This window comes from Vulpes vulpes, chromosome 3 (genome assembly GCF_048418805.1).
Source record: "Vulpes vulpes isolate BD-2025 chromosome 3, VulVul3, whole genome shotgun sequence".
In the NCBI taxonomy this organism is placed as follows: Eukaryota; Metazoa; Chordata; class Mammalia; order Carnivora; family Canidae; genus Vulpes; species Vulpes vulpes.
The window spans coordinates 108,284,027-108,295,268 of record NC_132782.1 but is presented as its reverse complement, the minus strand read 5'-3'; the positions used below and the strand labels follow the sequence as shown (position 1 = coordinate 108,295,268).

Here is an 11,242-nt window from a genome sequence, read left to right as displayed (position 1 = left end):
AAGCCCCCTCTTCATGGCCGGCACTGAGCAGGGCCTGGCATGAGAGATTTGTGCAGAATGAAGGGCTGATCTGGAAACTTGCAGGAACAGACGGTCTTGTGTTATGGGCTTTACTCACATCTGTGAAATGGAATAAATTAACTACGGAAACCTAACTTCTTTCGTGTTAGTGACTTTTCTCAAAATGCCATGTTGTGTCTAGGGAGAAGGCTCTCTTCATATACTTGATATGCCACTTTTTTTTTTTTTAGGGAGGGAGGGCAGTGTGTGTGGGGGAATAGGGTAGAGGAGAAGCAGGCAGGCTCCACGCCCAGTGTGAGGCCTGACCCGGGCTCCACCCCACGACCCTGAGATCATGACCTGGGCCAAAATCGGGAGCTTAACCCAGAGCCCCCCAGACGCCCCATGATAGGCCACATTCTTTTGTAACAATGGGGGGAAAATGGAAACGACTTACATAGTCAAGGTTAAGGGAGCAGCCGCATCCACTCCGTGGAGTATTTTGCAATTCCTGAATTTGTTTCTACGTAGATTATTTAAATGAAAAAATTCAAATAATTACCTGCACCTTTTATTTCAGGTAAGGTACGCTGCTTGTTTTCCCCAATTCTACAAAGATCTAATGGACATTCAACACTGTATCAACGTGCACAACGGGAAGGACTTGTATTTGCATTTGTGTGTGTTGCAAAGGGATTACTACAACATGGTTAGTTCACAGCAGGCATGTCACATAGTTACAAGGTTTTTTCCCCTGTGACAAAATATTTTTAATGGTTTACAACTAAGACAGTCACATGTTACGTGAAGCAAAACAACCCAAATGGTTCCAGGGACAGGACATCGCTGTTTTTAGGGAAGCCTGGCCGTGCAGGGAGACCCCGCTGCACACCCATGAGGATGGCTGTCATCCAGAAGACAGACCTGGAGAAACTGGAACCCGCATGCATTGCTGGAGGGACATAAATTCACGCAGCCACTGGGGAAGTTCAGCAGCTCCTCGGAAAGTTAAACCTAGAGTTCCTGTATGATCCAATAATTGCACTTCTCACACTTGAAGGAACCGAAAGCAGGGACTCAGATTTCTGTCCACCAGTGTTGACAGGAACGTTACTCACAATCCAAATGTCCAGGACAGCCTGGGTGGCTCAGCTGTTTGGCGCCGCCTTTGGCCCGGGACCTGATCCTGGGGTCCCAGGATCAAGTCCTACATCGGGCTCCCTGCATGGAGCCTGCTTCTCCCTCTGCCTGCTGTGTCTCTGCCTCTCTCTCTGTGTCTCCCATGAATAAATAAATAAAATCTTTAAAAAAAAATCCAAATTGTCCATCAATGGATAAACAAAATACAGTCTACACATACATTCGCCCCAGAAAGGGACAACGTTCTCCTACACGCTACGGCATGGATGCACCATGAGGCCAGGTCAGCCGAGGGAAGCTGGACATAAAAGACCACACAGTGTAGGATTCCATGTACAGGAAACGCCCAGAATAAGCAAACCAGAGACAGAAAACGGGTGAGTGGTCACAGGGGCTAGCCGGAGGGCGAAATGGGGAGCAATGTTTAATGGGCACAGAGTTCCTCCAAGAGATGATGAGGGAGTTCTGGAGATGGGACAGAGGAGGTGGCCGCACCACGTCGTTATGTACTTTAACGCCACTGAACCGTATGCTGAAAGGTGGTTAAGGGGATAGATACATTTACGTTACGCATATTTTACCACAATAAAAAAAGCCTGGAAGTCCGTCCACACAACAAAACATTTAGTTACTGACTTCTGGGTGGCCGAAGTATAAAGATCAGGTCCTCCTTCTGCTTTATTCCGTCAGAGGGCATAACACGTAGGAGTGACTGCAGGGAAGGGCAGCGCATACAGTAAGCTGCAGTTTATAACATAATGCACCAGAACACGGTTCGTCTGGTCTATCGGACCGCAAAGGCCTGTGACAGGAGGGCCCCCAGGCGTGGGGGGGGGGGGGGGCGTGCTCACAGGGTGACACCCATCCCAGGGGCTGTGCGGTCACCATCTCGGCAGTTCCTTCCCAGCCCTGAGGGGAAATCCCCACCAGCAGCCTGGAAGCCTGGCACCACACCGACCTTGACAGTGACTGTACTCTGACTCCCAGCCCGTGAGACAGGCAGCCTTTCCCTTTCAAGGATGCAGACTCGACAGCCTGCCCCGGGACAGGGGGATGAGCGCTCACAACACCCAAGTGTTCTCACACCCAAGCTCCGGGCCCCCGCCTCACCTACCCGCCTTCTGGTTCACTGCGTGACACCGCTTCCTGCAAGAACTGGCCGTTAGCAGAAACTTCTCCCACGACCTGGCTCCATGTCCCAGGCAAGCGTGGGATGAATTTGCACTAAGGACCTCTCCTAAACCCGACTACTCGTTCCTGCACCATGAACCTCCGCATCCCAGAAACAAGGCCCTGGAGGCGCTGGCAAAGCCTTCAGCTGCCTGACCCCGTTCTTCGGCCTTACCCACACCCTCAGCCGTCCTGCTGGAGATCCGGGCAGCTCATTTGGGGGTGTCTAGTGTCCCAAACACCCGTGTGAAACGCTCTCTGTCCAAGACACGTCCGTAGCGCAGAGTGAGGTAGAAGGTCTGCTTCCCACTGTACTGCTGGATACGCATAAACAGCTCCTGGGGCCGGTCGCTGGTCTCTGTCATGGGCACCACATCAGCCACGGGCCAGTCCGTGTCCTGCCGCCGGCCCCAGAAGGTCAGGTGGGCCACCCGCAGCACCGTGCCCGCCTCGTTCACATACAGGATGCCCACCAGCCTCCGGAAGAAATGGCTCATCCAGCAGAGCATGGCTAGGGCAAAGCCAGCTATCCCGCCTGCAAAGTACAGGGAGCTGAGGGTCATGAGGCCATGCGAGTACCAGTAGAAGCCAGGCGGCAGGGCCAGCAGCGTCAGCGCCGTCTGTGCCACCTTCAGCCGGGACAAGTACCCAAAGGTTCTGATAGCATCAAACCGGTAGATGATCTGGAATTTCTCTGCCTCCGTGCCTGCTGCCTTCTCCTTCAGGGGGGCCCTGCTCCCCAGCCACCTCCCAGGATCCTGCCCGGTGCGGCACCACAGCCCGCAGATAGGCCTTCGCCATGCAGCTCCTGGGCCTGGCAACCGTGGCACAGCTCGGAGGAGGGCAGCCTGGAAGGGAGAGAGACCGTTGCTTTTTTAGAACTCAACCATGAGAATTGCAACATAAAACATCTGCAGAGCATCCTACCTAGAGGTTCCTGCCAATCCTGTGAGGCTACTACTATTGCCAGAGACACAGGGAAAGATGCTTTAAGCTCGTGTGATCTTCACCCAAGCGGTGCCAGACAGGTGCCCCTACAGTTGACCCTTGAACAATGCAGGGGCTTTCGGACACCAGCCCCCCATGCAGTCTAAAATCCACATGTAACCTTCCACTCCTCAAAAACTCAACTACTAATAGTACAGTGTTGACCAGGAGTCTTACTGGTAAGTCAAATAACACGTATTTTTTTGTTACATGTATTTTATACTGTATTTTTACAATAAAGTCAACTAGAGAAAAGCATGTAATTTTAAAAATCATGAGAAGGGCACCTGGGTGGCTCAGCCATTGATTGTCTACCTTCGGCTCAGGGAGTGATCCCAGGGTCCTGGGATCGAGTCCCACATCGGGCTCCCTGCAAGGAGCCTGCTTCTCCCTCTGCCTGTGTCTCTGCCTGTGTCTCTGATGAAAAAATATATAAAATCTTTAAAAAAAACACACAAAAATCAAAACCATAAGTACCTTTACAGTACTTCACTGTATTATCAACACCATTAAGTTTACCTTGTTTACCAGATGAACTATCAGTAGCTACGTTGTCTTATACACAACATATAAGACACTGTGGATAGTATACACATTACTAACACTAGACACAAAAAAAGTAAGATAATAAGAAAGGGAGATTTCTATTTATTTGTAAGGACAATGATTCATGGATTGTAACAGAGAAGCAGTAATAGGGTTGCTTTATGGCAGCCTAGTGTAATCGATAATACTGTTTCCCAGGAGCCTCGCCTGTACACTAATGAATGAATCATCCTTATAAAAGTTTTATGGCACACAGGGTTACAGTCACTCATAATACAGTATCAGAAACACTGTTCTTTAAAGAAACAAACCACTTAGCTGTGATGATAGTCTGATATGCATTTTCTCCAATTATAGGAGGGGAGAGAGGGGGGCAGGAGGAGGGAGGGGGTGAGGGGCACGCGTCAGGGCAATGTAAATCTTTGAAAGCAAAGTTACCAAACCATAAGAAGACACGACGTTAATTTTATATTAAATACCACTCACCTTCGCCTCTGAGGCTAGGCTACCCATTTCCAAAGGAGTCTTGCACATGATGTTGTACAGGATGAAGACCCAGGAATAGGGGGGCAGGGGGGACAAGTTCTTGCCACACAGGGACTAGATTTTCACGTGAAGACACACACGGGATAAGCAAGTTTAACTGTGCAGCACGAGGACTACTTACTACGTGGAAGCGGATAAGCGGGAAGGCCTTCATCCTCCTCACCATCTCCCCACTGAGTAGGCTGAGGACCAGGAGGCAGAGGGGCTGGCCCTGGGGTCACAGGGGTGGGACAGGTGGAGGAGGCTGAAGGGCAGGCAGGAGAGGCAGGCACACTTGGGGTAACTTTACAGAAATACATTGTAATCTCGTCTGACTTTTCTGCTTTTTCATTTCTCTAAAGATGATTCTATAGGGTACCAATCCCTCTTCCACCATCTGCTTTAGTCTCAGTGCCCATATCACAGAAGGGTCCATGTCAGAAAAGAAGTCGAAAGCCGTCTTGAATAATCGAAACCCTTCTGCCAGGTTTTCTGATGTCAACTTGTTTTCCGCCCCTGCGTCTTCTACACCCCCCTCACCTGGCCCTGGTCCACAAGCTCTCATCTCCACCGAGGCACCCTCGGTGAATCCCTCTGGCGTGGGGTCTATGGGTTCTTGAGGTGGGAACTCATTGGTGGCCTCTTGGTTGGCAGAAGCTGCTTCTCCCGCTACCGGACATTTTTTAAGCCAAACCTCTTTCTAAAATTATCAAACCATCTTTTGCTGGCATTAAACTCTCCAGCTTTAGTTCCCTCACTTTCCTCTTGCTTTAAGTTGTCATACAGCGACTTTGCTTTCTCTTGAATCATATTAGAGTCTATAGGGATGCCTTTCTCATAGCAGTCCTGCACCCACATAAAAGCAGCATTTTCAGTACGAGATAAAAAAGCGTCTCGCAAAAAGTGCAAGGTTTTCACGCCCGCAGGCATGGCTTTCTCGACGGCTTCCCGGATTTCCTCTTCTTTTTTGACAATGGCCCTTAAGCTGGATTTGTTTATCTTGAAATGATGGGCAACAGCAGCCTCAGACTTTAATTTACTGTACATATTGAGCAATTTGACTTTTGCTTATAACGTCACGACTTTTCTCTGCTTCTTGGGAGCACTTCCAGAATCATGAGCGGCGTTTCGTGTGGGTCCATGGTGTTATTCAAGGTTTACGGTATTGCACTAAACACCATGAAAAATACACGAGAACCTCGGGATAACTTCTGCCATTCAAATTGGCGACAAACTGCTTGCGAGGAGACGATGAGCAGCGCACACCGTTTTAAGCTCATACGACACCTGAGCTCACCAACAGGGGGGTGGCTGTGGGATTATTACAGTAGAACGGGGCGTCGTGTCGTTTAATTTTATGCAGTCAGGATTTACGACTGCATCTCTGTTTGTTTTCCTCGACTGTGAGTGATACCGTGCACAGTCTGTAAGTGTCTCTGTGCTTTTTATAACAAACTTGTGCATACTGTATGGCAGCAAATAACAAACTAGTATCTACATGTATTTTAGGCACTTGTGACATACCTAGCTTTTTATTTTTATAGTGTTTCTAGGCTATGCCGTTGGTCTGGCGGGTTTTTCAAATTGCTGCAAATCTCCAAAATATCTTCCTTCCAATGTATTTATTTTCAACAATCCGGGCAGCCGGGGTGGCTCAACAGTTTGGCGCCGCCTTCGGCTCAGGGCGTGATCCTGGAGTCCCGGGATCGAGTCCCACGTCGGGCCTCCCTGCATGGAGCCTGCTTCTCCCTCTGCCTGTGTCTCTGCCTCTCTCTCTCTCTGGGTCATGAATAAATACTAAAATCTTAAAAAAAAAAAAAAAAAAAAAAAACAATCCACATAGAAGTGGACCCACAGGATGCAACCCCGTATTGTTCACGGGTCAAGGGTACTTCCACTTTACCAGAGGAGGTTAGGCACAGAGAAGGTGAGAGGTTTACCCAAAGACACACAGCCAGCGAGCGGGGCAGGGGCTGGCTCTCAGACCGGCCCCCTTCTCCGCAGGCAGCTCCAAGAGGCACAGGAGAGGTGGCAGGGCCTGCGTCCATCCGGCAAATACCTGGGGGCCGACTCCGGGCTGGGCCCCGGATGCACAAGGCCGTGGGAACGTCCTCCCCGAACGAACCTCTGCGACACCCGTCGTGAGGCCTCCTCGGTTCTCCGTCCGGTGAGAGCATCCTCGTGGCGGCTGAGGGGGAGCGCTGCCTTCCAGGCCCGGCTGGGGAAGGGCGGGGGCGGGAGGCGCCAACCCACCGCACGAGGATTGCGGCCGGTGCGCGGCTCCCCACCCGGGGCTGCCTCCCCAAGCCAGACGCGCTTTCGAAGGCAGACGGGCGGGCGGGCGCGGCAAGCCTCAACCCACGCCGGAGCCCGCCCACGCGCGGACTCTCCGGATCAGAACTCCAGGACTCCCCCTGCCACCCGCCACCCAAGAGCGCACCGCCCCCCCGCAGTTCCCGCCACGCGCCCTCTTACCATGGCCGCGCGGACGCCGCCGGAAGTGAACCTCCTGTTGCCCCGGAACGTCTAAGGGCGCCTAGCTTGGTCGTAATAGGACGCCGGGTGGGCGCGCGTTGCATCCTGGGATTTGTGGTTCCGAGAGGCTCTCCGGCGCGAGTCCCCGGCACTGTGGGAGGAGAAAAAAAAAAAATCCTCCTCCTCCCAGCGTGCCCCGCGGCGCGGGGAGGAAGGGGCCGAACCCGGAAGTTCCGGGTTGCCGAGGAGTCCCGGATGGAAGGCGGGGACATGGCGGCGTCCGGCTCGGCGCTGTGCCTCTTCGACGTGGACGGGACGCTGACGGCCCCGCGGCAGGTGAGGCGGCGCCCGGCGGGGTGCAGAGCCCCAGGGTGCTCCGAGACACGGGACGGGGGCCGGAAAGCCCTTGAATGCAAAAAAAAAAAAAAAAGTGGATGGGGTTGGAAAAGGCAGCTCCGGACTCTCTCCCCGCTCGCGCTGCATTCGAACCCAAGTCAGCGCCCCCAGCCGCTAGCGGCGTCCCGCCCTCAGCCCTGTCGCCTGCGAGCTGTCTGAGCTGGACCCTGTTGACAGCACGTCGCTTAACCTCTGAGTCTCAGCATCCACGGCTCCACGTGGGGACCTTCCCGGTGCCGTGCGGGGCTGTCGCATGAAATGGAATAAATTCAGGAAAAATCTCTTGGGCGCAGTAGGCTGTAAGCGCTGCCGCCGCCGCGACCCTTCCCCACCCCACTCCGGCACGGGTGATGGAGGGGCCCTGGATTTTCCTCACGCCGCCCGCTGAGAGCCTCCTTCGACTCTCGGGAGCTGGCTTCCCACGCCCGGGTCTCGGCCGAGGTCGACCTTTGCGGCGAAGCTCAGGCTCACACCAGCCCTGGCGGGGGAGCTGGTCCCTGAGCCGCAGACCTGCGACCCGACCCGAGTGACCTCACGGCCTTCGCAGCCTCTCCCCGCTCTCTTCATTTCGGCCAGAGGGTGGCGCCGGTGTGCTCCACACGGTTCTGCACCAAATACGTGTGACTACATGACATCACTTTGCCTTTCGTTTTCCTCTTTAAGATTTTATTTATCCGTTCATGAGAGAGACGGAGAAGCAGGCTGCCTGCAGGGGAAGCCGATGCGGGACTCCGTCCCAGGACCTGAGCTGGAGGCAGGCGCTCCACCACTGAGCCACCCAGGTGCCCTCGTTTGGCCTTCCCTTTTTTTTTTTTCGTTTGGCCTTCCTGAGCCACAGGTTCAGTGTCGCTCCTAACCACATTCAACTGCAAGTTATTCAAAGGCCTTTTCTGCTTCAGAGGCATTGGCCGGCTCGCACCTGTGGAAGGTTAGAAGCCCTTGGCTATCTGGAGCCAGAGTTAGCAATTCCTTGTTTGTGAAGGGCCAGATAGCAAAAAATTATTGTGTTTGCCGACTACGTGGTCTGTAGTAACTGCTCACCTTTAATGCAAAAGCAGCCGTAGACCTGATGTAGACACAGCATGGATGTGTTAGAACTTCGGGATCCCTGGGTGGCGCAGTGGTTTAGCGCCTGCCTTTGGCCCAGGGCGCGATCCTGGAGACCCGGGATCGAATCCCACGTCAGGCCCCCGGTGCCTGGAGCCTGCTTCTCCCTCTGCCTGTGTCTCTGCCTCTCTCTCTCTCTGTGACTATCATAAATAAATAAAAATTAAAAAAAAAAAAAAAAGAACTTTATTTAGGGATGCCTGGGTGGCTTAGCGGTTTGGCGCCTGCCTTCAGCCCAGGGCCTGAACCTGGGGTCCCAGGATCAAGTCCCACATCAGGACTTGAAAAAATCTTTTTTAAAGATTTTATTTATTTATTCATGAGAGAGGAGAGGCAGAGACACGGGCAGAGGGAGAAGCAGGCTCCATGCAGCCTGCTTGCAGCCTGCTCCCTCCATGCAGGGAGCCCAACGTGGGACTCGATCCCAGGACTCCAGGACCATGCCCTGGGCTGAAGGCAGACGCTCAACTGCTGCACCACCCAGGGATCCCCCTGATTTATTTGTTATAAAAACAAACAGCTGCTCACTTTGGCCCATGGGCTGTAATGGTCTAGGGTTCACATTCCAGACCTTTTTACTTGACACCATTGGACCTTCTCACCCATTCTCCTTCTTTCATCCCACAGATTAGTCTCCTTTACCCTTTTAAACATAAGGAACCCGAGACTCTGTGAAACTGACCTTGATTTCTCACAGCCCATCTGGTACAAGCCTTTGGGCCACTGGGCGTTGTTGTTTGCTAAGTTGGCCATTATCTGCCACCGCTCTCAGATGGAAGCTGCGCTGGCTGCTGGTTATGCCATTTCCGGAAGGTGCTTAGGTCTCCCAGAGGGAATCGGGATAGATAAGCAGGAAGTATGAAATAGCAAAGAAACCTGTGACGCATTTCCTTAACACATTTGAAACATGATATTCTTTGCAGCAAACAATTTTAATACTGAAAAAAAAAAAAGTCTAACTTAAAGAAAGGAGATTGTTTCTGTGTTCTGGGTGTTCCAGGTAAAAAATAAAATTATTTTAGCAACAGGGCTATTCATTACACAACCTTTCCCCCTCACCCCCCAATACATATGTTCTCAAACACTGATAAGCATATTACAATCCGGAAGCGGAAGAATGGGTTATCTTGCAGGTGCTGAAACACGATACAGTATAAACAGGGGTAAAATACAAGTAGAACAGAGTCCACAGCTTCACACATCTCACTATTTTAGTAGAATATTCTTGTGCCGAGTACTTTTCCTAAGAAATGCCATTCCCTCCAAAAAGCTGTTGAGACTTAGAACAAAAGGCTGCGAAAAGAAGCAGTCATAAAGCTTGAGTGAATTGTTTTTAGCTTTATGTCATAAAAAATTCAAACACACAGGGGCGCCTGTCTAGATCACCCAATAGAGCATGTGACTCTTGATCTCAGGATCGTAAGTTGGAGCCGTGTGTTGGGTGTAGAGATCACTTGAAAATAAAATCTTAAAAAACTAAAATAAATAAAAATGTTTAAAAATGTCAGAAGTACAGAATCATGGAGAACGTAGTATGCAGAACAACCGTATCGCCCCCACTTAAATGCAGTAACAAATGACATTAACTTTCTCTCCACCTTTTTCTTCCACTGTATCGCTTCCAAAGCCATGGTCATCATGGTGCTTCACCCCTGAGTATTTGAGCCTGCATTTCTTGAAGGCATCATGATGACTGTAGTGCCATTATCACCACTGACAGAGATTGTCATCCATTCCTACATATGATTTAATGCCCCAGTTCAGCAGTTGGCAAACATTTTTCTGTAAAAGGCTGAAATTCACCTTCAGAAGGTGAATTTTTAACATTCTTTGACCTCAGTTTCAAGTTTGTGGAACTTTCATTTCTCTTTTTGTCCAGGATGCTTTATAAAGAACTCCTTGTGATTACCAACACAGGAGTTGTTTGGGACTGTCAAAACAACTTTGATGTGTGACTGTTTTGCTCTAAAGATCTCCCTGCAGTGGGTAGTTTAGATGCTCTGTTGTGCTCACAAGCAGCTGGGTCTTATTTCCTGTCAAAAAGTTTTTGCTGCCGGGATCCCTGGGTGGCACAGCGGTTTGGCGCCTGCCTTTGGCCCAGGGCGCGATCCTGGAGACCCGGGATGGAATCCCACGTCGGGCTCCCAGTGCATGGAGCCTGCTTTTCCCTCTGCCTATGTCTCTGCCTCTCTCTCTCTCTCGTGACTATCATAAATAAATTAATTAATTAAAAAAAAAAGTTTTTGCTGCCACTTGGAAATGAAGAGGTGCCTTCTGACCCACACACATTGCAGACGCGTCTGATGGTCACAATACCACAGAGCTCATCAGTGCACAGGGGTTCAGATGAAATAAATTGCAGGGATGCCTCAGTGGCTCAGCGGTTGAGCATCTACCTTTGGCTCAGGTCATCATCGTGGGTCCTGGGATCAAGTCCCACATTGGGCTCCCTGCATGGAGCTTGCTTCTCCCTCTGCCTGTGTCTCTGCCTCTCTCTGTGTGTCTCATGAATAAATAAATAGAAAATCTTAAAAAAAAAAAAAAAAAAAGATAAATTGCAGCTTTGGGTTCTGCTTGAAAATGGAAGTATTGCATTTTTAGTGTTTTGCAATCCAGAGACTCTTCCCCACTTCCGGCCATTCTAACGTCAGGAGTCTTCCCCGCATCCGGCCATCCTGACGTCAGGTGTGAGTAAGCCACTCGGGGGCCTCTGGGACCCATTTTCACGGTCATTGATTCATAGAGGCTGCTGGTGCACTCCTAGATTTTATCTACTAGGTCAAGATTCCACTGGAAGATGTAGAAAAGATTGCTCTGTTATAAGCCTTTTTGTGCAGTTTTATTCTGTTTGTGTTACTCTAAAACAGTTTTTTTTTTTTTAAGAAGAGAAGATTGC

The 11,242-nt window shown here is 50.8% G+C and overlaps 2 protein-coding genes across 8 annotated transcripts in view; one reads left to right on the top strand and one right to left on the bottom strand.

Moving 5' to 3' along the window:
• Positions 1 to 555: 555 nt before the first annotated feature.
• TMEM186 (transmembrane protein 186) lies at positions 556 to 9,159 on the bottom strand. 6 transcript variants are annotated; one of them, XM_072753885.1, is made up of 5 exons: positions 9,029 to 9,159; positions 8,281 to 8,489; positions 6,309 to 7,248; positions 4,511 to 6,172; positions 556 to 3,158 (listed from the first exon to the last, which is right to left on the bottom strand). In XM_072753885.1, the coding sequence occupies exons 4-5, from the start codon at positions 4,553 to 4,555 to the stop codon at positions 2,523 to 2,525; spliced, it is 681 nt and encodes a 226-aa protein (XP_072609986.1). In that variant the 5' UTR covers positions 4,556 to 6,172; positions 6,309 to 7,248; positions 8,281 to 8,489; positions 9,029 to 9,159; the 3' UTR covers positions 556 to 2,522. The 6 variants fall into 6 exon arrangements, with proteins under 6 accessions (XP_072609986.1, XP_072609987.1, XP_025858880.1 ...); XM_072753886.1 differs by lacking the exons at positions 8,281 to 8,489; positions 9,029 to 9,159 and adding exons at positions 7,430 to 7,485; positions 7,616 to 7,692; XM_026003095.2 differs by lacking the exons at positions 8,281 to 8,489; positions 9,029 to 9,159 and having other exon boundaries at positions 6,494 to 6,965.
• Positions 7,068 to 11,242, top strand: part of PMM2 (phosphomannomutase 2) — a 24,324-nt gene continuing 20,149 nt past the window's right edge. For both annotated transcript variants that reach the window (XM_026003093.2, XM_026003092.2), the window contains exon 1: positions 7,068 to 7,179. In XM_026003093.2, coding sequence (XP_025858878.1) covers positions 7,099 to 7,179 — 81 coding nt within the window. In that variant the 5' untranslated portion in view covers positions 7,068 to 7,098. The remainder of the gene's footprint in view (positions 7,180 to 11,242) is intronic.

Bases quoted from the DNA above. Each gene is read 5' to 3' on its own strand.
- TMEM186 (XM_026003094.2), bottom strand. From the start codon at position 4,377: ATGTGCAAGACTCCTTTGGAAATGGGTAGCCTAGCCTCAGAGGCGAAG. The intron at 3,159-4,329 runs GTGAGTGGTATT...TCTCCCTTCCAG, and splicing joins GCCTAGCCTCAGAGGCGAAG to GCTGCCCTCCTCCGAGCTGT.